Source organism: Exophiala mesophila, assembly GCF_000836275.1.
Source record: "Exophiala mesophila strain CBS 40295 unplaced genomic scaffold supercont1.4, whole genome shotgun sequence".
Classification (NCBI taxonomy): Eukaryota; Fungi; Ascomycota; class Eurotiomycetes; order Chaetothyriales; family Herpotrichiellaceae; genus Exophiala; species Exophiala mesophila.
This window is the reverse complement of record NW_015622507.1, coordinates 605431-630193: the sequence shown is the minus strand read 5'-3', so window position 1 is coordinate 630193 and position 24763 is coordinate 605431. Positions and strand designations below refer to the sequence as shown.

General features: G+C 53.5%; 3 protein-coding genes across 5 annotated transcripts; 2 read left to right on the top strand and 1 right to left on the bottom strand.

Moving 5' to 3' along the window:
• The first annotated feature begins 1369 nt into the window (after positions 1-1369).
• PV10_05458 lies at positions 1370-5535 on the top strand. Of its 3 annotated transcripts, XM_016370132.1 has the most exons (13): positions 1370-1598; positions 1650-1748; positions 1817-2027; positions 2084-2140; positions 2209-2266; positions 2323-3044; positions 3097-3197; positions 3251-3397; positions 3460-3551; positions 3621-4315; positions 4414-4632; positions 4690-4884; positions 4950-5535. In XM_016370132.1, the coding sequence occupies exons 3-12, from the start codon at positions 2021-2023 to the stop codon at positions 4755-4757; spliced, it is 2166 nt and encodes a 721-aa protein (XP_016222425.1). In that variant the 5' UTR covers positions 1370-1598; positions 1650-1748; positions 1817-2020; the 3' UTR covers positions 4758-4884; positions 4950-5535. The 3 variants fall into 3 exon arrangements, with proteins under 3 accessions (XP_016222425.1, XP_016222424.1, XP_016222426.1); XM_016370131.1 differs by having other exon boundaries at positions 2209-3044; XM_016370133.1 differs by lacking the exon at positions 1370-1598 and having other exon boundaries at positions 1610-1748; positions 2084-3044.
• PV10_05457 (uncharacterized protein) lies at positions 5466-7137 on the bottom strand (the record flags this gene model as incomplete). Its single annotated transcript, XM_016370130.1, has 4 exons — positions 5466-5826; positions 5898-6241; positions 6308-6906; positions 6966-7137. The coding sequence occupies 4 exons, from the start codon at positions 7135-7137 to the stop codon at positions 5466-5468; spliced, it is 1476 nt and encodes a 491-aa protein (XP_016222423.1).
• A 105-nt stretch (positions 7138-7242) lies between these two features.
• Positions 7243-9186, top strand: PV10_05456 (uncharacterized protein). The gene is made up of 5 exons (XM_016370129.1): positions 7243-7872; positions 7942-8068; positions 8124-8496; positions 8561-8676; positions 8735-9186. The coding sequence occupies exons 1-5, from the start codon at positions 7512-7514 to the stop codon at positions 9093-9095; spliced, it is 1338 nt and encodes a 445-aa protein (XP_016222422.1). The 5' UTR covers positions 7243-7511; the 3' UTR covers positions 9096-9186.
• The last annotated feature ends 15577 nt before the right edge of the window (positions 9187-24763 follow it).

Genomic DNA, 24763 nt, shown 5'->3' with positions numbered 1-24763 from the left:
GTACAACTTTTCGGCGAACGCAGCAGGGAACATCTGGATAGCGCCATGGGTCGGGGCCGTGTTCGGCATGCTACTGGGCGGCACCAATGATCATTTTGTCAAATGGCTCACCAGACGCAATCGGAACATCTACGAGCCCGAGTTCCGGCTATTTTACATGCTCCCGGGAGTCGTCATTTATCTCATCGGCTGGATCGGCTGGGGTTGGGGTGCCCAGGATCAGATTGCTTGGCCAGGCCTCGTCGTCTTCTTTGGAATAACTTATTGCGGCAGTCTGATTGTCAACATCTCGGGCATTGCCTATCTCCTCGATGCCCATCGGATGTATGCTGTCGAGAGCCAGGTAGTGCTCTTCGCCATCAAGAATTTCTTCCCCTTTGGAATGGGATACTTTTTCGTGCCATGGTACGACTCTGCGGGACCCAAGACGGTCTTTGGAATCGCTGGTGGGATTCAAGCCGCCATCACGCTGTTTGCTATCCCCTTCTACCTGTACGGGAAAAAGCTTCGGGCTTACTGGATGAAGCATCCGTATCTGGGGATTCGAGACATGCATGGAGCGACACAGTAGCACACTGATGTGGCACCTTCGTAGCTTGTTAGGAGACATGGAGAGAGACTAGGGATAATCAAAGAATGGAATTCAGATCACCGTCGGTTAGAATCCTGAATGATAAGATGCTGGTAATGCCCACGTGACACCCACGGGAGGCCGCCGACGTCGCTGGCGTTGGCTCAGCTCGCCGAAGACTGCTTGTGTGACATCTAAGGAGTGTAGAAAAGTGTTGCGAACCGCTTGAGTTGGTCCTGTCGACGTGAACTGCCATCCGCTAAGTCGATGAGTGCGGATAGACTAATCTTGGCATATTTATCATCACGTGATGAGGGCTCGCAGCTGGCTACTCCGTACTTCGGACTCGGCTTGAAGGGGCCCCGGGGAGAGGAGGCTTCACAGCTGCTCATTCTCAGAATTATGGGGACGTCGACTTGGGGTAAACCCGTTGTCACATCCGTGTCGCGATCCGGCCTCCTCCGATCCGACGAACAGAGATCACGTGCCGAGCTGCCCACACCATGGGACGTGGAGAGGCAGAGAATTGAAGCTACAGCTGCCTTCTGGACTACTGGATACGCGTGTATAAGCGACTTTGACGCGGATACCTGCCGAGTAACATGGTGGAAACAACGTGAAAGGCAGTCAATGATCAGCAGAATGTTTACACACATGTGCTTGCTTACGTGGGGTGAATCAGACGGTCTCGATATCGAATCCACAGGGATCCTCTTCCGGGACTGAAGCATTGACCGGCTGCATGTGCATGGACAATACAGACGCTAATGAAAAAGCTACGGGGGCGGGGGTGGCAACCCCCGTGACTCGCCCTTTTCCAGTCAAGGCCTGGGCGAAACTTCTGGCCACAGCGCCCGATGTCTTTCAACCTCTTTTCTGAACAACGGCCTTTCTGCTGCTCATCCCACAACAACTCCGTCGACCTAACCCCCATTTTCCCTCTGGCGTACACATCGCTGTAGTGGCGCCCGTTGTCCTTGCAGGCGACCGGCCCCGGCTGGACTTAGCTTGACCATGGCCCAAAACAGTACGTCTGATGAGCCGCCCGCCCACAAGCCTAATGGACTGATGCCGTCAGGTTCAGGAGACAGCAATCAGAAAACTCGCTCCTATGGCTGCCACTATTGTCCCAAGAGCTTTGTTCGAGGGGAACACCTCAGACGTCATCTCACCTCGCGTAGGTCGCCGCTGCGTGTGCGACACGAAGTAGCATGCCTCGGCCGTGGTTCACTGACTTCCTGATAGATGAGAATCGAAAACCACATGGCTGTGTGGCCTGTGGCTCTAGTTTTGGCCGCGCCGATGTCTTGCAACGGCACAAGAAGAAATGCTCTGCCTACCAGCGTATCATGGCTGGGACTCAGGATGTAGTCAATGCACGCGAGGTGCATTCACCACGCGACAACGAGCAATATTCGGCGCTGACGGGAGACACATCCCAGCCCAGACATGCCTCGTGAGTCTGACCATTCGACCACCTCTTCGACGACTGGACACTGACTTTTCGATCAGGTCCCTCGACGATGCCAGCTCGACTCTGGACAGTACGCTTCAGATCATGGGAGTTGAGTACGTGTTTGGAACACTGCCTGAAGAAAGTACCAAGGGCCCGCCGCGTTGCTCATTGTATTTTACAGGAACTCGTTGGTATATCAACCGCAAGCCTCGATCCCCGAGTCATCAACCTCGTCAAGCGTGCGTCCAACAGTCTTCGCATCAGACTCGATCTTGGCTGATGATACTTCTTGGAGATCAAGTATGATGTTCGATACAGTCGTGATGCCTTCGACGCACCCATGCGTGGACGGGCATATTCCCTTGAACTCGATGGCACCACCGGGTCAGCTTCCCACCACAACACTGCCGATAACTCAAATGCCCAATCAGTCATTCTCCAACACCCGTCACGAGCTTGTCCCCAATTCCCCTTCATCACAACGTGTGCATCATGCCCAGGGACAACCGGGCGAAGCAGGATCGAATGACCAAACGCAGACCCAGTCCTGGGAGATGTCGAATGACAAGTATAACGTAGATTTCACCGATCTGAGCATAAACGATCTCATTTTCCTGGAGGACTCCCTCCTCCCTGACTTTGCTTGCGAATCAGTCGAGCTGATCCCGCCATTCTTTCCGACGCCCGGCGTCATGGCCAATGCAGAGCGCTCAAGCCCTGGCCCCGCTCGGCTGCTCCTGAGCTGCACGCGACAGGTAACCCCTTCTCCAGAAAAGGCGAGCACCCCGGGCGACCTCCAACGAGAAAAAGTGGCGACCAGAGTATTGCAATTCTCTCAAGAAGATATCAACATCTTCAGAAGCCGTACGTTGGCTCTCGATCGACAACAGCTCTCGTCCGACTTCAAATTCCCGACTCGTGTACGGACGATCCGGACGATCAGCGCGTACTTTGAATATTTTGACCCGCACACGCCCATTGTGCACCGAGCCACCTTTGATATCCGAGGCAGTCATCGTATGCGAGTCTGTCCCCAGAGAATTGATGCCCAAGCTAACGCTTCTGAAAGCCGCGTTGTGCCTTGCCATGCTGGCCGTCGGCGGCCTGCATGTCTCAGAGCACGATTTTGCCAACATGGCGTATAATGCCTGCTGCGATATCCTCCACAGTGTGAGTGACGAAGATTCTGGTGGTCCTCAATAAGCAAAGCTGACTCGGAAAAGATCGAAAGACAGGAAGAAGAAGGGGTCCAAAGAACGCCAGACATTGGAGTCATACAAGCTTTACTGCTGTGTGCACACTTTGGCGTCTATAGCGACAACCCGGCATATTTTCGACGTGCTGAAAAGCAAATACCCACAGCCAACTCGGTTCGTCACCTTCTCCTCACCTGCTGCCCTCGGCGTGGCAAGACTGACACTGTGAAACTCAGCTACTTCGAGAATACCTGGATCGATTAGGTTCACGAGACAATCAGCCGGCGTCAGAGTGGGAATCTTGGATTGCTTCAGAGACCTGCAGTCGGTAAGCTGCACCAGCGAACGAAGATTTCCCTTTCGCCAGATATTCTTCTAACGACGTATTCTGTGGCAGACTGGCTGGATGGCTTCCCATCCTGAGCGGCGTGGTCCTCTCATATCAACCGGCGGCCGCCCTCCTGGTATACCTCGACTCAGATATCCCACTGCCACGCTCCGAGGAATTGTGGAAAACACGGTCAAGCGCCGAATGGATGACTTTGACGGCAATGACACCGGAGAAGGAGGTTCTCACCATACTAGAAATGACCAAAATCATCTCGGCAGGCGGATCGTTTCAGAAAAAGCTCAGCACCTTTGGCTTGCTGGTCGTGATCGGATCCATCCTGAATCATATCTGCCTTCGTGAACGACTGTTGGCTGGACATCAAGCGGAACCTGACCCATCATTCATCGTGAAGATGGAAGAAACTCTGGCGTCCTGGGAGCTGCTCTGGCGACAGCATCCCCAAGCTTTAAGAGTCCCCAGTAAGAATGGAAGTGTTCTTCTGCTCGATTGCCTCTCGCCACTTGGTTCCGCTTACTATCACCTCTACATGCCGATCGAATTGCGGGCTCTAAAAACGTTTGCTCGGAGTCGTGGTCGGCTGGCGCCATTGCCGCACCCGCAGTCGCACAAATTGACCCTGAAGGCTGTACTATACGCCGCTCACTCGTGGTTTGTACGCGCCAAGCTGGGCATCGCCCATCTCCAGAAGACGGCTGCTTTGGAGTTTGGTGCTCATACATTGGTGGCTGCGTATGAAGGTGGTAAGTTGGCCTTGCACGATTGTCAAAATCAGTCTTTCAGCTGTCCATACCTCTTTTCAACACCCAACAGACAACTAACACGATTCTGTCCTGTTTAGCATTGATCCTTTCTTGGTGGCTCCGAAATCATAAGCAGATCGACTCGGCCACCTTATCGTCTATGCCGGCAGGACACGGTGAAGCCAGGCTTCAACATCTGGTCAATGAGGTCACCGAAGAGCTTCAGGATCAAAATATCGGCTGCGGCCCGGAAACTGATCCATGCCTGGTACCTCTCGTGTGCTATCGGACCCTGATACTACCGTGGGTGTGGAACTGTATGACTCCGCTGCTTCCTAACTGCTCGCTTCTGTGGCTGACATGCTCATCATCAGATGCTACTATCATGCGATCCCATCTCGATAACGTCCACGAGCAATTCAGTGAACCACTCGTGTCATGAGTCTTGCATCGAATTCGACTTCCTGGCATCCTGCCCTGACCCGGTCGTGTCCGTTGGTTGGGAGCCACAATGAAAATCAACCATTGATCTCCTCGTCGTCTCATGATTACATAAATGGGCCGCACATGTACGTTCCATTCCGGAAATTCATGAAAAGTCTCCCGGGTTCATCTTTCCTGACTCTTTGAAAAGAACAGTCTGTCCGCAAATTGAAACGCTCAGAATTCTTGGTGTCTCCGACGGAATAAGTCTGTGAGCACCGCTCTCGGTGCAGCAGAAAGTAACTGGCGCGCTTCATCGTTCCACCACGAGACTATGTCAGATGGTAACATCAGATGATGATCCCTGAGAGCCATTTGCCTTTTAGTAGAGTCTGATATGAAGACCTACTGCTGCCGATTCATGTTCGAGTAGCAAAAGTTAACCTGCCAATTTGCAGAGAGGATAAATTGGTATTAGTTCAAGAGGATGACTCCTCTCGAGCCTCATTGAGCTGTATTTAGCCCAAGATGGGCGCAATTATGAGATATCAAACCGATCTGAGCGGACGCCGACGTCTAGAACATATCTTCTTTTGCGCAGGCCAGGACACATATTATACAAGCTGAAGCAGTCCATTTCTCAGACCGGTACCAAGCACACTATGCCTACGCTCCCATGTACGTGCTCGCCAAAATAGCCAGAAGTTGAATGCAACTGGAAAGAGCTCTAAAGCTTGCTTCTCAAGAACTCGCCATTCTTTGGCGCCGTGCCCAGCTCCTGCTGGACTGCCACCGCCGTGAGCTTGGCCCGTTGTGCCAGAGTCTCGCTGGCTCTGAAATCTTGCGTTCGGTGGTTCACATCATCTGGGGGAATGTTGTGCGGTACGTATTCCGTGCCCTTCTCCACGGCTTCCAGAGCCTTGTCGAACTCGTCGTATGCGTACTTCTGGCAGTCGAATCCAAAGATCCAGTCCGGACGAGGCATCTCCAGCATGGCGGTGTTCTTGCCCACGGCCGACCAGTCGGTTTTGTGCCACGCGTCTCGGGTTTCGATGCCCATGCGCTGGATCTTGCATGCTCGTTGGTACCTGTTTCTATCGCGTCAGAGAACTGTGTCGAGAAGAAATAACATGATTTTGGAGTTGGGTTAGATACATACCTCAGTTTCTCGGCGGTCCTTAGTCCTTTCTTCACATTCTTCGCCCCAGCGAGTTCGAGCGCGATGGCCACGGTGGCAGCATCTTCGATCGCCTGCCCGGCGCCTTGACCCGAGGTCGGCAAGTATGGGTGCGCTGCGTCGCCGATCAACATGATGCGACCGGCGGGCGAAATCCACGTCTTCAACGGATCTCGCCATAGTAGCTTAAAGTCGATCAACCTCCCGGGCGGTGTCTTTTCCACCACGGCTTTGAGTTTGGGAAGCATGGGCCAGTCGGCAACGTATTTGAGCATATCTTCGACCTTGCCCGGGAATGACCATGATTCACCGATGTCGAACACGTCCTACACCATTTCGAATTAGACCTCAGTGCTCTCCTGCAGTTCAACACAAGTTGGCCTGCTCCTTACCTGGTGTGTGCACATCCAGAAAACTTCTTTGCCTCCTTTGGCCGTCCCCAGCAGGCAATGGATGTCTGGTCCAATGAACACCCACGTGTTGTCACGATCTCTCCCCTCCGTGTCCGCGACGATCCAGCGCGACGCGGGGTCGGCGGCGACTTCCTCTGCATCAAACCATGCTCGGTACATGGCGTAGCCGGACGTATGAGGTGCACCACCGTCACCAGTAACGTACTTGCGGGCTTTGCTGTGGACGCCGTCGGCTGCAATGACACAGTCGGCCACTATTTTCTCGCCGTTGATCGTGATCCCAGCTTTATCTTCAGTCTCCCAATAGTCCGTGATGCGGTGGCCCAAGCGGAATTCCACCCCGGGCAGCGATCTGGCGTACTCGTAGAAGACCATTGCCGCCTCACCCCGGTGACATGGATAGCCGTGGCCTGCACCATAGCCTGCCATGCCACTTTTCACATACACATTGCCCGACGAGTCACAAATGTTCATTACGTCGGGAAGATTGATCAATGGTGCCAGAGCTGCATCTACAGAGCCTTCTCCCCACTTGTATACCACTCCCGCTGCATTGCTCGCAATGCCGATGCTGTCGCCTGGGACAGCTGTGAGCAGGGCATTCGCGTTACTTGGTATCGGGGGGTTTGTCACTCACCAATGGGACGCAATTCCGGCTGTTGATCGACGGCGATCACATTATGACCTTTTCGCTGACATTCAATCACCGTCGCCAGTCCACCTATTCCACAGCCTACCACTAGGACAGTGATGCCACTCGACTTGGGAGGTGCCTTGCCCGACGGGCCTGATCCGCGTGAAGAAACCATGGAGGGCGGGGGCTAAGGATGAAAGAGATGATCACACCGTTGCTGTATTCAGAGAGGTCACTGAAAGAGAGAGAGATCAAAGACTCCGGCCAGGTTCTGCTTTATGGTCCCAGCCGCAATCCGGCACGGTGACTGGCTGGGAACCTTGCCGGGAACAACATGCGGGGCTCGATCCACTTTCTCCCCACACAAATGTCACCAGCGGATCCCCCCACATCCGATGTCTTGGAGCAGTGGGGTATGCATGGCATTTAGCATTGGTTCGTCGGGTAGTGACAGGACATGGCTTCCTCACACCACCCTTTAGATAATTGATCCAAGGGTGCCGATGAGACGGTGCTATTCTCGCATCAGCTCATTACCAGACGATCACAATGTCTCTTTTACAGAACCTCCTTAGTAGCATCAGTGGGAAGGGTGATCAGGTTGTCAGCCTTCTTGGTGACCGGCTATCTCAGCTGGATCTTGAGGTCTCCGGTCCCTTTGATCCACCCAACAGACCAGACGACGATGTTTGTAATCTGGCACAGAGCCTGGTGACCGACTGCCAGCAGCTGATCTCGCTGCTCGTGCCTCGACGGATGCAACTCTTGCAGATCGCTTTTGCAGGAGCGTTACCGGCCGCGATCGCGGTGGTTAGTCATTTCAAAGTTGCCGATGCCATCGAGGAGCTGGGTGGCAAGGCAACGGCGGGCGAAATTGCAGAGAAAGTGGGCACCGACACGACGAAGTTATGTAAGTCCTTCTTTCTCTCGGGCTGGGGACTGCCGGGGTGGAAATTCATTGCATGTCTAACTTCAATAGCTAATGTCCTTCGCACACTGACGGCACACTATGTTTTCGAAGAGCTGGAAGGGGCCTATTTCAAAAACAACCGTCAGAGTAGGGAAATCGTGGTTGCTGGGGGTGGTGCCGCAATGATCGAGTCATAGTCAGCAAATGCCCATACCGTATGTGACTACTGTCTGGCTAACGCAGCACTTCAGCGCTCAAACGTCGGGGAAGTCCCTAGTTGGCCTCCTTCCTGTGATGAGAGACAAAGAATGGATGCACAGCTTTGATGCTCGCAAGTCAGCATTCAGTAAGGCTTATGGAGAGCCCGTTGGTATCATCGACTATATGTTCGACCCGAAGCACGAGGACGAACTGGCCACCTTGATGGCTGGAATACCTTGGCTGAGCGAGATGTCTGCACGCGAAACGGTCGAGCACTTTGACTGGCTTCGCTGGGGGAAGACTGCTAAGGTCTGCGACATGGGATGTGCCGATGGCGGAATCATGGCACACCTGAAGATCAAGGAGCCCTCGCTTCACGTCATCTGCCAGGATCTGGAACCCGCATTACCAAGGACACGAGCGGTGAGGCAGCCACGGACGTCGGGCACGATGATTGTAAGAAGTTACTGACGACATCTGCTTCTAGGTCATGGATCAGATGGTGCCAGGCGCGGTAGAGGCTGGCACAGTCGAAATCATGGTACACGACTATTTCACCGAACAGACACGGCCTGCAGATGCCTACTTCATGCGGGGAGTCTTGTAAGGATTTTCCGCGTTGCAAGGAAACAGCATGCACTTACTAACCGCTCTTCTCCAGACACGATTACAGTGACGACGACTGTGTGACAATCCTGAATCGTCTCAAGCCTCGACTACTGGAGAACCCCCGGGCGAGACTACTGGTCAACGAGGTCTTGGTGCCTATTCTCCCCACGGTTCCGGGGCACGAAAACAGACCGATATCAGACACGAAGCCGACGGATCAATCGTGTTTCGTGGAGGTCACCAGTGCCATGCAACTACATTCGGTTGCCATGCAAGCTGGATTTGAGAGGACATTCCAAGAATTTGATGCGATCTTCAAGCGGGCCGGGTATCAGGTTCATCAGGTCTATCAGCTGCAGTATTTTACCGCCATCGTCGAAATTTCGCCGGACAATCAGCAATCCAAGCTATAGTCAGCGGGATAGCGGAGAAGGGAGGACCGAGCACGACAGCTCTTGCTCTCAAGCTTGATGCTGAGGGCTGGATGATTGAGGTATACTAGTATAGGGTGGTGTGATAGATATCCTTTTTGATCCAAAAGCCAGAGGCGTTTCCTGCACACCCAGAGTATAGTATGTGTGCAGGGCTTCTCCAGCCGAGCATCATGTGACCATAGCTCCCCACAACTTGGGAGGAGCCCTCCCCTTAGACCCCATTCCCCTGCCTCGCCTCACCTCCCCACCGCCCCCGCTCACGGCAAAAACTCTGTTTGCACCGGACTCCTTGGTAGATATGTACAAGTAGGCGTTGCACCCGACTCATCGCGCTCCCATGTAGAGAGTAGAGAGTATCGTTGACGAGAGTCAAGGTTCACAACATGGCCCTGCTTGAGAGCATTCTATCCCATCCCAGGCCGCTTGTCCTGGCCGTCTCCTTCCTGTCAGCCTTGTCTCTTCTCTTGACTTACGCAATCCTCTTTAGTCGTAAGACCGCAGTCCCGAAAGGGCTTCGTGAGCCTCCGACCCCGGCCGGCGCTCGCCCTCTGGTCGGGCACTCGCATATCTGGAACGGCAACGCCACCAGCAATCCCACAGAGACGCAGTTGGTGAAATGGGCCCACGAGTACGGTGAGATCTATCAAATCTGGCAAGGTTTGGAGAGATGGGTGGTTGTCAGCTCGCCCGAGGCTATCAAGGTACGTGTCGACCGAGGTGACAGATGAGATGTAGCTGGAGGCATTCTGACCGTGGATGCAGGAGATTTTCGATAAAAATGGTATGGTGACGGGTAGCAAGGCTCCGATGCGTGTTGCTATGGATGTTCTGTCCGGTGGCTATCGTATGTTATTCATGGTACGTCTAACCTCCGTCTAGGGGTGAGATATGGTGGAAGGGTTTGTCCAATTCTCGAAAGATCGCTCACATGGATTTTGCCCCGTTGTAGCCCTACGGAAAGCACTGGCGTGCTATTCGAAGCGTCGTCCACCAATGCTTGTCCATCACGTCGGCCGAGAAGATGAAACCTTCGCAAGACCTCGAGTCCCGTCGCTATCTGTATGATGTCTTGACGGATCCGAAAAACTTCCTCGTGCATATCTCGCGCTACACGGCGAGTGTCATCATGTATTCCACCTACGGCCGCCGAGTCACGACCTTGGACGACCCGACATACCAGGCTATTTTCAAGGAGGCCCAGGTGTTTGGAGGTGTCTTCGGGACGACTTTCCTGGTGGACAAGTATCCGATCCTGGCGAACCTGCCCAAACCCCTGCAGTGGTGGCGTCGCAAGTATGAGCCATATCATCAAATCGAGGTCGAGCTGTGGATGGGTCTGTGGAATGGACTTAAAGAGCAACTTGCTTCTGGAGTTCACACGGGATGTTTTGTTGAGAAATTCATGGAGACTGATTTCCCGAAGATGGGGATTTCTGAAGTCCAAGCCGCCTATATTGCGGGCACGATGATTGAAGCTGGGAGTGGTGAGTTCCGTCTATATGCACAGATGACAAAACGGATGATGGTGGGCTGACATTCCTGGGCCGGCGTGTAGACAGTACCCAAAACACGCTCAATAGCCTCATCCTCGGTCTGGTGGCGTTTCCCGAGACCGTGAAGGCCGCGCACGAAGAGCTCGACGCGGTAGTTGGCGATCGGATACCCCAGTTCGAAGATTCACCCGACTTGCCGTATATCCGCGCCATGGTGAAGGAGGTTCTCCGTTGGCGCAGTGTTTCGAACGACCGCTTCGAGCACCTCAGCACAGTGAGTTTCTACATTATAGGGGTGCCCATCGAGAATGCGTGACGCAAGAAACTGACTTTTTCACCACCAGGGAGACGTAGTTTACAAAAATTATTTTATCCCCGCCGGGACCGTCATTGTAGGGAATACATGGTAGGTTGAGAACGATTCGAACCACAGGCGATTTTGCTAGTATATCTGATGCTCGTTTCTAGGGCACTACATTACGATCCAGAACGATACCCAGACCCGCACCGCTTCAATCCCTCACGCTTCATGGGAACTCGAACTCTAGACCTCACCGCAGGAGAATGCATCAATGTCAGTGACCCGAAGGACCGAGACCATTGGTCTTTCGGAGCCGGCAGGCGAGTCTGCCCCGGCTATACATTGGCAGAAAATTCTCTCTTCATCTTGACCGCCCGTCTCCTGTGGGCGTTCGACATCAAAGCCCCGATCGACCCTGCGACGGGGGAGAAAATCGTGCCGGATCTCTGGAATTACAGGCCGGCCCAACTGTTTGGACCCATGCCGTTTGACGTGGACTTTAAGGTCAGGAGTGCAGGGCGGGAACAACTGATCTTGCAAGGAAACAAGTAAGCAATCAGTCAGTAAGCAATTGGTAGACGTGCCTGAGGCGCTACACGTTCAAAAAAGACGAATAGATTAGATTCACGTCTACGAATTCAAGTTCCTTGGGAGGTTCATATCCCGAGTAAGCTATGCTCGCTTATCTGAGCACTGAGTCTGATAGTGGCAGACCGTACTAGTTATGGCATTGCACGTGAGAGCAAGCTTGTTGTCAGCCACTTCTTTTCTGACTGGTAATGTTACCTTATGAAACTTGTTTACCAATCCAATCGAGCCCATCGTGGAGACGGTGTTCGACGGCATTTGAAATTGAAAACTGTGCTCCGGGTAGGCGAAATGCCAAAGTCCATAGCCATATCAGATCCTCCTACCCTCTTAGACTTGTGCAAAGCTTCATTATGCCCTACATAACTCACTATGCTTACACGATCGTCATCGGATGCGTTCCAGGGCAGGGTGTGGTGGTTCCAACCCCACATGTCATTTTGTCAGCTGGGTGGCCACATGAGTCTGTGGCACATGCACCGGACTCACAGTCCCGATCAGATGCCGATTTTGCTAGACTGCCTATATAAATTTAGATTCTCTATTTTCACTGGTCTCTGTGCTGCGACGGGTGCACGTGTAGAACAGGACTTCGCTTACATTTTCGCAACAAACACTGTGGACAAAATGAAAGAAGTCATCAACCTTGCCGGCCCGTCGAGCAAGATCGTCGATAGTCCGATTCCCGAGCCCGAGGACGATGATGTCTTGATCAAAGTGGTCGTGTCGGGGTCTAATCCCAAGGACTGGAAGATGCCCGAGTTCGCACCGAGTTATCCGCACGATGATGGGTCGATGCTTGCGCGTGCGCGGAACGGGCTTAATCAAGGTGACGATATCGCGGGGATTGTCGAAAGAGTTGGCAAGAATGTCGTCGAGTTCAAGGTGAGTGAGGTGTATTGAGAAGAATGAACGAGCGACTTGAACGGCTACGACTGACGGGTTCGCTTCCATTAGGCCGGCGATCGCGTGGCAGGATTCCACCGCATGGCGACACCGGGTGGATCGTTTGCTGAATACGGCGTCGCACCAAGCTGGACCACGTTTCATCTGCCGAGCCACACATCATTTGAAGGTTGGTGACTCCTCCAGCACCAGGTGGTGACCAAGGTATGGTATCTGTACTGACTGTTGGTATTTTAGAAGCGGCAACGATCCCTCTCGCGGGCTTGACGGCAGTGGTGGCCTTGTACGAGAAGCTCTTACTTCCTCTTCCGTGGATGCCTGCCACAGAGTCAATTCCCCTGGTCGTCTACGGAGCCAGTACTGCCGTGGGCGCATTCGCCATCAAACTGGCCCAGTATTCCAATATTCACCCCATCATCGCCGTTGCCGGCAAGGGTATTCCGTTCGTGGAAACGCTGATCGATAAATCGAAGGGCGACGTTGTCATCGACTATCGCCCTGGAACGGCAGAGACAGTCAAAGCCATCAAGGATGTCCTCAACAAGCGTGTGGTCAAGTACGCGCTCGACTGTGCCATCGTGGATCAAAGCGCCCAAGTCATGCGCGAGGTCGTCTCGTCGGACGGCCACGTGAGCTTCATGTTCCCAAATAATTTTGATATATCGCCCATCACCGCTTCGCTGACGAATGTCGGCTCGGCTCATAATCAAGATGGTTGGGGCGACTCCCGGGAGCTTGCATTCATTTTCTCCCGCTGGTTCACCTATGCGCTGCAGCATGGCAAGTTCTCGGGTCATCCGTACGAGGTGCGCAAGGGTGGCTTGGGAGCGGTTGAGCAAGTCCTCCGAGACTTGAAGGATGGCAAAGCTAGCGCAGTGAAGTATGTCATACCGATATCTGGATAGTGGTCTACAGACTTTTCCCGCTCTGATGGCAATTGGTATTGTCCAGGCATGTTCTGCTTGGGCAGTGACTTATCAAACACAGGCACACGTGTCCGTCTTCTTTGCCCACAAAAGGGCATTGTTAGATCTTGGTTATAGCTTCTTCATAAATCGATCTACTTGAAATTGTTGCTGTCTAAGTGGACTGCGAGCCACGGAGTCTATTGAATAAGGTGCAATAAGGTCAACACGGTCACTTCTCTAGCTTCCTCTGATTTCACACTGCTCTAGATCGATTCAAGTGCGTGGTCATCTTCCAAGGTGTCTGCTGGGACATAGACCGCCCCGTCCATCAGCCGTCTTGCGGTCCTGATAAAGGACAAGGTCAGAAATGTCGGTACACTTCCGTAGTCGCGGAGTGAGTCGATCTCGACTGCAATAGGCATGATGCCCATGGGATGTTCGATGTTGACGGTGTTTGCTTTGACAGCCTCGGGCCCGATGAGGTTATAGACAACAGACCCGAGCACCCGGCTGGCCGCCCCCAGGCTGACTGTCCCAGTTCCTGCCATGCTCTCGTGGCACATGTTATCCAGAAAGAGCCTTCCCGAGACGTGTGCGCCTTCGCTTTGTCCCCGAGGTGTGGGCGCTGCAATCAGCACGGGCATAGGAAGGAAGGGCGACTGCTCATCGACCTTATCCCAGTCAGCACACATGCCGACCAATTGCGCGGCTCGACCGCGTAGCTCCCGGGTATCGTCGATGAGGCTTTGGTTTCCGGTCAGTGCTGCGGCGCTTTCGTGACCCGTGATGCCCAGGTCTTGTGCCAGCGCAAAGACACAGATGTTGCCTGCATCGCTGATGGTGATCGGAATCTGGCGACCACTGCTCATGGTGATTAGATCTTGAGGGTTGCTCGACGGGAAAAGCCCTCGATTTAAAGCCGCACCAACCGTCTCGCGGTAGTCGAGCAGAATCGGTGCACCCGATCCTGGAACCGCGGCGATTTGATAATTGCCTCTCGAAACGCTCTTACCACTAGAGTCGATCGGAATGTGGGCAATGAAAGTCTTGTCGGTGCTGGTGTTGTAGATTCGAATTTCCTGGTACCTTGGCTCTTGTGACGTCTTCGCCGATTCGTTCAGTGCTTCTGTTGCTGGCGTGCTTGACGGCACAGGTGGTCTCCTCCCCTCTCTAAACGTCTTCACCAGGCCTTCATCGACGGCAAAAGGCCCAACGGCCGAAGAAATGTTCCCACAGGCCATATTATACTTGATCTCGTCGTCGGCGACAGCGACCTGTACAAACTCATAGTCCACATCCACATTTTCTCTCTGAGATTGGGAGATGATGGCCATTTTGGAGGTCACGGCCTTTGTGCCGCCCATTCCATCAATCTGCAATGGATCCGGCGTGCCCATGATCCTTTTGAGAAGCCGATCTCGCCTCTTGCCGGCTGAAGGGATGTCCCGGGCATGTAGGAAGATTGCTTTGGAGGAACCTCCTCGCATGAACACCGCGGGCACAGCAATCTGGTCCGCTGTGGTCTCGGTATCCATGTTGGCGATCATCTTGCGCCACTCGTGCTTTTCGAATCAGTTTTTGATTTGGATTGCAAGTCGAGGTGAACAGCTCAAAGGGGATGTGAAGTCAACCATCAAGGTCACGCCTTGACCCGGCGGGTCACAGAGGACACATGCAAGAGACAAAGATTGACTTCCGATACTGACTATTGGAAGATCAGTTCTCCCACATCTGCAGCCTCCACCATAAAGTATCCCCACCCGGTGAAACACGGTGAAACCGGTATTCAGGCCAGCCTGAAAAATGCCAAGCTCCCCACCAGCCACTACGGAGTAGGCATCGATCTAGGCCCAGCCCGCTTGACAGGGGCTCTATCACGATGTTATGTAGCGTTTTGAGCAAAATGATCACCCTGGCAGTTTCGAGAAAGGGTGATAGCACAGTACTGTACACGGGAGGAATGCGCTCGAGGTCATCCGTAGACTTCAGAAGGAGCAACCCTCCAACCCGGCGGCTTTCCAAAGTTTGCATGGCTGCGGCGGATATACACGGAAGTACTAGAAGACGATATCATGTCGCACTATCATTGCACCGAGACAGGGAAATGGCTGTAGGAAGAGATTCGTCAATTCAGTTGTTTGGCCCTGCCAGCCCAGCGCGAAATCTAAGCTCGCCGTTGGATGTCTTTTATCTTGCATGCTGATCCTTCCCATCGACATATCGTGTCGAGCCTACTAGTATATGTAGTACCGCTGAGCCAAGCACAAGCATGTGTTGGGCCGCGGTGGTCGTCTCACGACCTTGCTGGGAGTGCACTTCGAGCTGACGAGACGCTGTCGCGCATTTGTCTTGCCGAGAGAGCTGATCAGCTCACGCTGCCAGATAGCCTCCATCGACCTAGAGCCAAAGTCAGACCCAGTAAACCACCCTTGTGTCATGCGATATCTTACCGCTAGGCTTATCCCGTTCACGTAGGATGCGAATGGACTGCTCAAGAAGACCACACAGCTGGCGACCTCCGCCGGTGTTCCTTTGCGATTCAACGGCGTCCTGTCGAGGATGGGCTGCAAATTCCTGATGCGGATCTCTTCCGGGATCGCCGCGCCCAGGTCGGTGTCGATGAAGCCAGGAGCCACGCAGTTGACTCGGATGCCGTATTTGGCGTAATCTAATGCTTCGACTCGGGTCATACCGAGCACGGCGTGCTTCGATGAGACATACTAGCATCGTGCAAGGCTCAATGGTCAGTCCTCTGATTCTAGTTCGTGGAAGTCTCAGGAAACAATAAATGACTGCTTACCGCAGAGAGCATCGGCTGGCCGACGTGAGATACTATCGAACCAATGTTCACAATGGATCCTCGCCTAGCAGTTTGTCAACCGGATTTGCGCCTCGCCTTGCCATGACTCGGCGCCCTGGGCGTGGACTCACTCTCCATTACGGGGCTCTTGCTTGAGCAGCTGTTGCAGAACAGCCCGTTGCAGCAGCCAGGTCGCACGGACATTGAGACTGTGTACATGGTCGAACATGGACAGCTCCGCCTCATGAGCGTAAAAGAAGCCTCCTGGATTGCCGGCACAGTTGACCAGGTAGTTGATCTGACCGAATTCTTTCACCGTCTCGGCGACGATTCGATCGCAGACGCCTTCTTCCCGCAGATCGTAGGCCAGGAGCTGCACATTGGCCGATGCATTCAGTTCTTGAATCAGTTGCCGGCTGGTTTGGAGACCATTGTTGTCGCGGTCGACCAGGACCAGACTGGTGACTCCGTGCTTCGCATACGCACACGCACAAGCTCGTCCGATGCCGTTCCCGGCCCCTGTCACTATTGCTACGCTGCGTCCCAACTGTCAATGACTCTGATATGAAGTTGCGTGAATCAAGGGCCGTGTCTCTCACCCTGATAAATTCATTGCCATAACAAACCGTGCGATCAGATGTGTGATATATCCCCTTCACGGCGGTGTGGCCACGATAGTCAAGTAAGGAACCTCGAGTATATGTACTGTAGTGTGGACAACTGTAGTGATGGCAACGATCGCTTTCTGTCTTTGTGGTATTTGGTCAAAGGCAAGAAATACAACTTCTATGGTTTACACCGACGCAATTCCGGCCTCCTCTCTCTTAGCCTGTCCATGCCCCGGAGAATTCCCCCCACCCCACACCTTTTCCCTCACGGTCCAAGCTTGGGAAGCTCACCCATTGGGTCCCCCACTTTGGTCACGTCAGCAACCTTCATCGGCCGGTCACTCAGCTAGGACTTCCGAATGCCAAATTCTTGGATTATGTCTTGCACGTCCTGCCACAAGGCTTCGGGCTGCTCCAGCGCGGCAAAGTGGCCTCCCTGTCAAAGCCTCGTATTTAGCACGGAGATCAATAGAACTCTGTAGATTAAGTAGGGGCAGCATACCTTGTCATGCGCCCGATACCACTTCAGGGTTTTCAGCTGATCGAGCCAGGCCTTGGGTGGGCTGGTGAGCTCTTGCTTGAACCACGAATACCCAACGGGCGCCTTTTCGTTGCCCGAAATGGACCACAAGTTAGGACCCTGAGCCACCACAAAGCGATAGATCCAGAGAGAGGTAGGATAGCAGCCGGAGAACCAATAATACGAAATGTTGGTCAAGATATGCTCGAGTGTCGGGGTCGTCTCTGGACCGGACCAAGAAAGGAACTTCTCGCCAATCCTGGGTTGACGTGCAAAAAGGCAGATTAGCACACTTGCCTTCACATCAAATCATCAAACTTCGAGAGCGACTTACCAAGCCAGGAGACCCGTGGGTGAGCTTCCGATCGCAAAACCTGCAGTCGCCGGTCTCGTGCCCTGGATGTTCGAATATCCGCTTCCAATGGTGGCAAACGCGGCACCACGCAGCAACCCAGCGATTTCGTCCGGCGTGTATTTCTGCTCTGCGATATCCTGTTCGACATTCGTGCCCGGAGGTGGTGTTTGGATCAACATGTTGACATGGACCAAGCGGACGGCATCGTCAATATCCGCGAGCCGGGGTGCCAGAAAGCTGCCAACGTCACCTCCTTGGGCGACGTAGCCGCCATGATCTTTGATGAACCCGAGATCATGCATCATGCGTGACGTGATGCGAGCGTGATCAAAGGCGGTAAAGTCGTAGTTCTTGGCCGGAGGCGACGAAAAGCCGAATCCGATCAGATCCGGGACAATGATGTGGTAGGGCAGTTCTTCGGGTGTGGACCACCTGTTTCTGATCAAGTTCAATATTGGCAGGAATTCCGCGACCGATCCAGGCCAGCCGTGGAGGAAGGTGATGGCGACGGCATCTGGTCGAGTCGAGAAGAGCGCCGTGAACCGGATCGTGTAGACGGTCCCGTCGGTGTCGGGGACATCGATCGTGAACTGCGGAAATGAATTGAACTCGTCTTCCCATTTCTTCCTATTTCCGCGCGTTGAATCTCAGCTCATTGGAAACGGAGGGACAGGAAGCCCAAGACAATCAGACGTACCAGTCATAGCTCTTGCGCCAGTAATCCACGGCGTTGGTCAGCCAGTCCCGCGTCACACCAAAGCGACCATCATGTTGCGTATTTTCCCAATTCTCGGCCGCGATGGGAATGTTCTCAAGGAGGAGATGTAACTTCGCAATATCCGCCTGTGGCACGGCGATCTTGTATGGCCTGAGATTTGCTTTTGCGTCGACCGCGTAGGGAAGCGTCGCAAAGGCAGAAGTTTCACCCATGATTGCTATGTACTCTGTGACTTCGTGGTACTTTGGGCTGCTGTGTTCAGATCTGACAACACGAAAAACATTCACATATCAACCACATGCCATGAATTTACGCCTAGATTTAAGGAGGACCCCCACATGTTTGTATTTATCAGCATTGCATCGGCTGAGCCCCGTTTTCTCATACTCAGCGTACAGCTACGTGGGGTTTCATTGCCGTGGAAATGGTGAAGAGCAAGAGAGTTCCGTGATCACAAGCCTGCTGACAGGACCACATGCATCGAGATATCCTTGGATGACTATCTGAATTGTAACAAGTGATATCTCACAGCTGGTCTATCAGGAATCGATATGATCTCTACTGCCGCTCCATGGTGGCCACCGCAGTGCCGCCGTTGTTCGGCAGACCTCCCAAGAAGTCAACTTTCAGGTCGTAGAGACCATGCAGGGCATCAGCGCCAGCTGCTACAACCTGACCGATGTTTTGTTCGCAGTCCCAATATCTGCCTCGCAATAGCTTCCCCCTTCCCGTGGACAGATATGCACATGTCTGACCACATACCTCCGGCTTCACTCGGAATGCTTTCTGGAACGTCGACCATTTGGCTGTGATCTCGGGATACTTTTGCTTAACTTTCTCGGCGATTGGAAGAACCATGTCGGTCTTGACGGCGCCCGGATGCAACGCGTACAGGTGGATGTTGTCACCGAATCCGTCGACTTCGAGCTCGGTTTGCCAATCTGCGGTCGCGCGGATGAGACCACACTTGGCGATAGAATACGCGCCTGCAAACGGTATGTTGACCGTACCCGCGCGAGACGCAATATTGATGATGCAACCCTGACCGCGCTCTCTCATCGAGGACAGGACCTGCCAGAGACAGATCATGGCCTGAAACAACCTTCGGGTCAGAACATGTTCCTAAGACAAGAGAGGGAGATGTCATGACTCGTACCGCTTTCAGATTCAGCTCGACGGCCGCCCAGAACTCGTCAAACGTCTCCATGATCATGGGTAGGCGATTGTTCTTTCCGGCATTGTTGACCAGAATGCTGCTCGGGTGTTAGAAATCTCTGCAGATCACCAAGATACGAGAGAGCGTGCATACTCGACCGGTCCCAGGTCGCTGACGACCTGTTTGAAAACCTTCTCGGCGACGTCGTACTTTGTCACATCACACGCGTACGGAATTGCTTTGACCCCGTGGCGTTCGCAGTCCGCCTTTGTCTGACTCTGACGTTCGACATCGAAATCAAGCAAGGCGACATGTGCGCCTGTCTTTGCCAGAGCTTCTGCGATTGCCTTTCCGATTCCTGGTAGGCCAGTGTGTTAGTTGACCAGTACGGAGGAGCACCATACCCCACAAATATTGTGTCTAGAGACTGGGATCTAGTACTTACCACGCGCTGCACCGGTGACCACGGCCACTTTGCCCTGGTTGGCCTTTCCGAGGGTTTCGGGCGCGATGGCCTCGTAGACGTCGGTGTGGAGCGTTGGTTGAGACATATTCTAGAGCGTGGCTGACTTTTGACTCTTGCACAACGACCGGCAGTGCATAGGCCGCCATTACTTATGTATATGCATATTCCTTGTTGTTTTGGTGTCATGAAGCCGGGCTCGGAAGCATCCCCACACCTCGGCGAGGACCTCTGCTGCACAAAGTTTGCCTCTAGCCAGGAGGACGTGCCCCTCGCCGGCTAATTATGTCTTGCATCGGATCCCCCCCCTTCCCCAGCTTCGGTATCGGCACTACGACCGTCATTGTACGCTGTGATTTTGTCAGACATGTTAGAATTCTCGAAGTTTTCGACTCTGGTTAGAGTAAAAGAACGTTTTCAATCGTATTTCAAGTGATCTAAGCCGCCGCCTAAGAGACCGCCAGACACCGTCAAAGCCTCAAAGCAGTCATGGCGGCGCAGAAAACAATCGTCGTGGCCGCATATCACGGAATAGATGGTATTGGTATGCCTCCGTGGCTCTTTGATTGGCACACACATCTTGCCGGAGCTGTCACTTGTTGCGGTACATGTGCATTAGTCAGTGGACTCCCCTGCCCTCGGACCACAGCTGATCAATCATTGGTACTACCCCACAGCCTGTGAATTGGCAAAATCGTTCGTAGCGCTCTGGATCTCGACCGTGGATTCGTGTCTGTTTACTCGTAGCAAACGGTCCAACATGTCTCTACTACAACAGCTCGTTACTTCTATCCAACAGAATGTGCAAAAGTATGAGGCGGCCATCGCAGCCAGTGGACTGGCGCAGCCTCATCTCTGGGAGGCGGAGCTATATCCTCTCGATGACCCCGAGAAGGCAGCCCAGCCAGAGGCTTATCAGTACATGAACAAGATTGTGGCAGATACGCGCGCCATCGAGGCGATCGTGACGCCGTCGCGCTACAAGATCATTGACGCGGCATACGGTGCCATTCGCGGCGCCGCTGTTGACACCGCGGCGTCTTTGGGTGTTGCAGATGCCATCAAACAGCATGGAGGCTCAGCCACGCTCGAGCAACTATCCCAGACGCTCAATGTCAATCAGAACAAACTGGGTTTGATGCTCCCGAGAAACCTGCAGCTGCAGCATGGAAACTGAGTCCGCAAATAGGCCGAGTGATCCGACTTCTCACGGCCGAATTCGTCTTCGCCGAGACTGCTCGTGATACATTTGAGAATACCAGACACAGTGTAGCTCTGCTCAAGGAACACGGAGCAGAGTTTTTCTTGTCGCTCTCGTAGGTGCTCAAGAGCCTGTGTGCTATAGTTTCCCGTGGTGAGCCCCTGCTAAAGATGAAAAGGGCCGAGGAGAATGCGATTTGTGCCACTGGGTTGCGCGAAGACTTGACCCACCCGGACACGCGAGACTCGTTCGATGCCGCGAAAAGCCCCTTCAGTCGAGCATACCTGCACAAAGACCAGAGCTTTATGGATTACATCATGTCTCCGGAGGGCGCGCCTATTGCAACCAAGGTGGGAGCGGGTGTTGTCCCATGGCTCAATGTAAGCTGTTCCAGCTTAGTCTTTTGTTTGGCAAGCCTTGCCCGCGAATCCAGCCACAGTCCGGCTAACGAAGGGACTGAATCACACAGAGAGTTACGCGAGGAGGGCTACTGCATGATTACCCGTGGAAAGATCTTTCTGGAGTTGTGGTGGTCGACGTCGGCGCTGCCCCGGGCGACAGTGGCTATGACGTCCTGCGCATCAACCACAATATCAAATGGATATTCCAGGATTTGCCTGCGGGGATCGATATGATGAAAGCGGTAAGTTGGCCAGGAATAGATCTGTATCGGTGCCGCCTTATTGATATGTTGGGACAAAGACCATTCCCGAGGACATGAAAGGACGAGTCGATAACGGACAGATCAGTTTCGTCACCCAAGATTTCTACGAGGCGAACCAGAGTGAGGGAGAAATTTGGTACCTCCGAGGCGTGCTGTAAGTTGTTCCAGCCCCGTTCCCCCGTCTACTAGGTCCGAAGCGCCATTTATTAACCCGCATGATCTTGCCAGCCGTGATTTGGGCGACGACAAAGCCCTGGCGGTGCTGAAGCGGTGCGCTGAGGGCATAAAGAAGACTCCCAACGCAAAGCTCGTCATCAACGAAATCCTCTGCACAAGCCCTTACTACAAGCCTTCAGCATCCATTCCTTCATCGTCCATTCCTGTTCCCCAGACGCCACTCAGCGACTCCGGGAATCTGATGGCCGCCAGTGCTGTTCTTTTCTTCGGTGGCAAAGAGAGATCGTACGAAGAGATGGAGGAACTTCTCGATCGAGCCGGACTGCAGATCCAAAAGCTTCATGTTCTGAGGACAATTACGTCAATGCTTGAATGTGTCTTGAAAACCTGAACGAGTGGAAAACGAGGGTCAATTGATGAATAGCGGATATAATGCGATAGAATTATGCTTTGACCATAAATTCACTACCTTGGAGCGAAGTAGTGTTCCTTCACCGCCCTAATAAAATGTTCTATCGAGGTGCCGGGTGTCTCTGGTGAAAAGTACGATGGAAAGGGTTACAGCAGAAATTTATCAGAACTCATTTACCTTGAGAATTGAGCTTGTACTCTTTCTCGGCCATCTTTGTGAATTTTGTACCTTAGTATCGCTTTCATCGAGCCTGGCTAATACAGTTCTTCGATCAGAGCCCGCACGGCAAGGACGAAATCGTCCTCCTTGGTTCGCTCTTTCTCTCCCGGCATCCAGGTCCCCGTTGCTCGCTTACATATGATGTCGATTTGGTCTTTGCCCACGTTGTAATCACTGAGTGTCGTGGTCAGACCGAGGTCCGTGATCAACTGGCCGATCCTCTTCCCAACCTCATCACCGTCCTTCCTGTCATCCCCCGATGGAGTTCCTCCGATAAATGGCAGGATACCTGCAATCTGTCTTGCCTCTTCCTTATTCATCGCGGCCTTCAATCGTATGACTCGGGCCAAGGTCATGCAGCTGGTGACCCCATGCGGGATCCCGTACGGACTTCCCAGCGAATAGCCGATGGTATGGCTCAGGCCGACGGAACCCGTGAAATTCTGGCCCAGATATCCGAGGCTGGCGTACGCGCAGAGAAAGAGGCGGATGATGGTGTCTTCGTCTCTCGGATCTTCTTTGTACTTGGGCAGAAGTTGGAAGAAATTCGCGATGGCGTTGAGAGCTAGCACTCGACACGGAATCCAGCTCGCCGAAGGGTGATATTGGACCTCCAACGCGTGATCCAGCGCTCGAATCGCGGTGGTCAAGAACAGATGAGGTGGGGTGTGTAACCCAAACACGGAGTCATACAGGATCGTGGCAGGATAGACGTCGGGGTGTCGGATACCTTTTTTGAGGCCATCACTCATGGTCGTGCCTCCAATGTCGGTGCATTCGGCCGCACTCAAGGTCGTTGGAATCGTAATATGCGAGAGCCAGCGACCATCCGTGGTGCCGATATGATAGATGATGGATTTGGCTGCATCAATTGGACTCCCGCCTCCGATACTGATCAGTGTGTCAATGGTCGCGTCCTGTTGGACCCGTGCCAGGGCTTCTTGTAATGGCCCGTTCGGCGAATGCTGCTGGATGCCGCTGAATGTTCCAGCGTGCCGTTGGGCTCCTAGAATGTCTTCCACATCCCGGATGAGCGGCGTTTTGGTGGCCAAAGAGTCTCCAGTGATGATGAACGCTCGGGACGTCGCTCGTGGGAGGCATGCCACCAGTTTCTCCTTCACCACATTGGAACCATAGAGCAATTGACGGAGCTTTTGAGGCGCATAGCTCCCTTCCAAAGGGCTGTCTATGCCAGTCATCGCTCTCACAGAAACCTCAAACTGGCAATTCTCCCGTTTTACAGATGCTTGGTCCGGATTACAGCAAAAGCTGGGGATTGCAGTGGCTCGGGGAAAAATTGGGGGTTAAGTGTGGATGGTGCAGAAATGGTCAATTCCATTCCAACCATTCACGTGGGGCTTACAAGGCCGAGGGGCTACCGGCGCCCTCCGCAGGCGCCTCAGGCTCGTGTCAAACTGGGATGTGGGGAGCAGTCAAAAGTCCCTGGTGCATAAGAGCTCTTACATCAGCGTCGACCCCTGGACACAACCCAAACAACAACAGCAGTGACAAAAATGGCCGACAAATCTCCGTGGGTAATTATCGTGGGCGCTGGCCCAGCAGGTTTGTTGTTGGCGCTGATGCTGAGCCGCAAGGGAGTTCCTGTCCAGATCGTCGAAATAGGCGATCGACTCGACGAGCGGCCACGCGCCACGCACTATTCCGCCCCGGCAGTCCGTGAACTCGAGCGGGCAGGAGTTCTCGACGAGGCTCGGAGGCGCGGGTTCGTGCTCGATAGTATCAGTTGGAGAAAGCTCGATCTCTCCCCCCTGAGCACCTTTACGCAGAAGGTGTTCCCCGAGGATGACAAGGCTCTGATGATATGTCTGCCACTGAATCGCCTCGGCCAGCTCCTCTTGGAGCATCTCGAGCGTCTATCCAACGTCGATATCAAGTATCGCCACGAGGTGATCGATGTGGGTCAAGATGACTCTTCTGCATGGGTCGAAGTGCAGACACCGTCGGGAAAGCAGACACTCAGAGCCCAGTACGTCGTTGGGTGCGATGGAGCGAGCAGCAGAGTGCGACGCAGCCTGTTTGGTGACAGCTTTCCCGGCTTCACTTGGGACGAGCAGATTGTGGCCACCAACGTGAGTGCAGCCTCGAAAGTTGATTTTGTTCGTACCCGAACACTAAAGCAATCCGGGCACAGACATAC

What these genes read in the sequence shown, in the direction of transcription:
- PV10_05458 (XM_016370131.1), top strand. An exon ending in TGATATCCGAGGCAGTCATC is followed by an intron (nt 3,045 to 3,096) that starts GTATGCGAGTCT and finishes CGCTTCTGAAAG; the next exon opens with CCGCGTTGTGCCTTGCCATG. An exon ending in GGTGGCTGCGTATGAAGGTG is followed by an intron (nt 4,316 to 4,413) that starts GTAAGTTGGCCT and finishes TGTCCTGTTTAG; the next exon opens with CATTGATCCTTTCTTGGTGG.
- PV10_05456 (XM_016370129.1), top strand. Translation starts at nt 7,512, where the DNA reads ATGTCTCTTTTACAGAACCTCCTTAGTAGCATCAGTGGGAAGGGTGAT. An exon ending in GCCGCAATGATCGAGTCATA is followed by an intron (nt 8,069 to 8,123) that starts GTCAGCAAATGC and finishes GCAGCACTTCAG; the next exon opens with CGCTCAAACGTCGGGGAAGT. An exon ending in TACTTCATGCGGGGAGTCTT is followed by an intron (nt 8,677 to 8,734) that starts GTAAGGATTTTC and finishes GCTCTTCTCCAG; the next exon opens with ACACGATTACAGTGACGACG.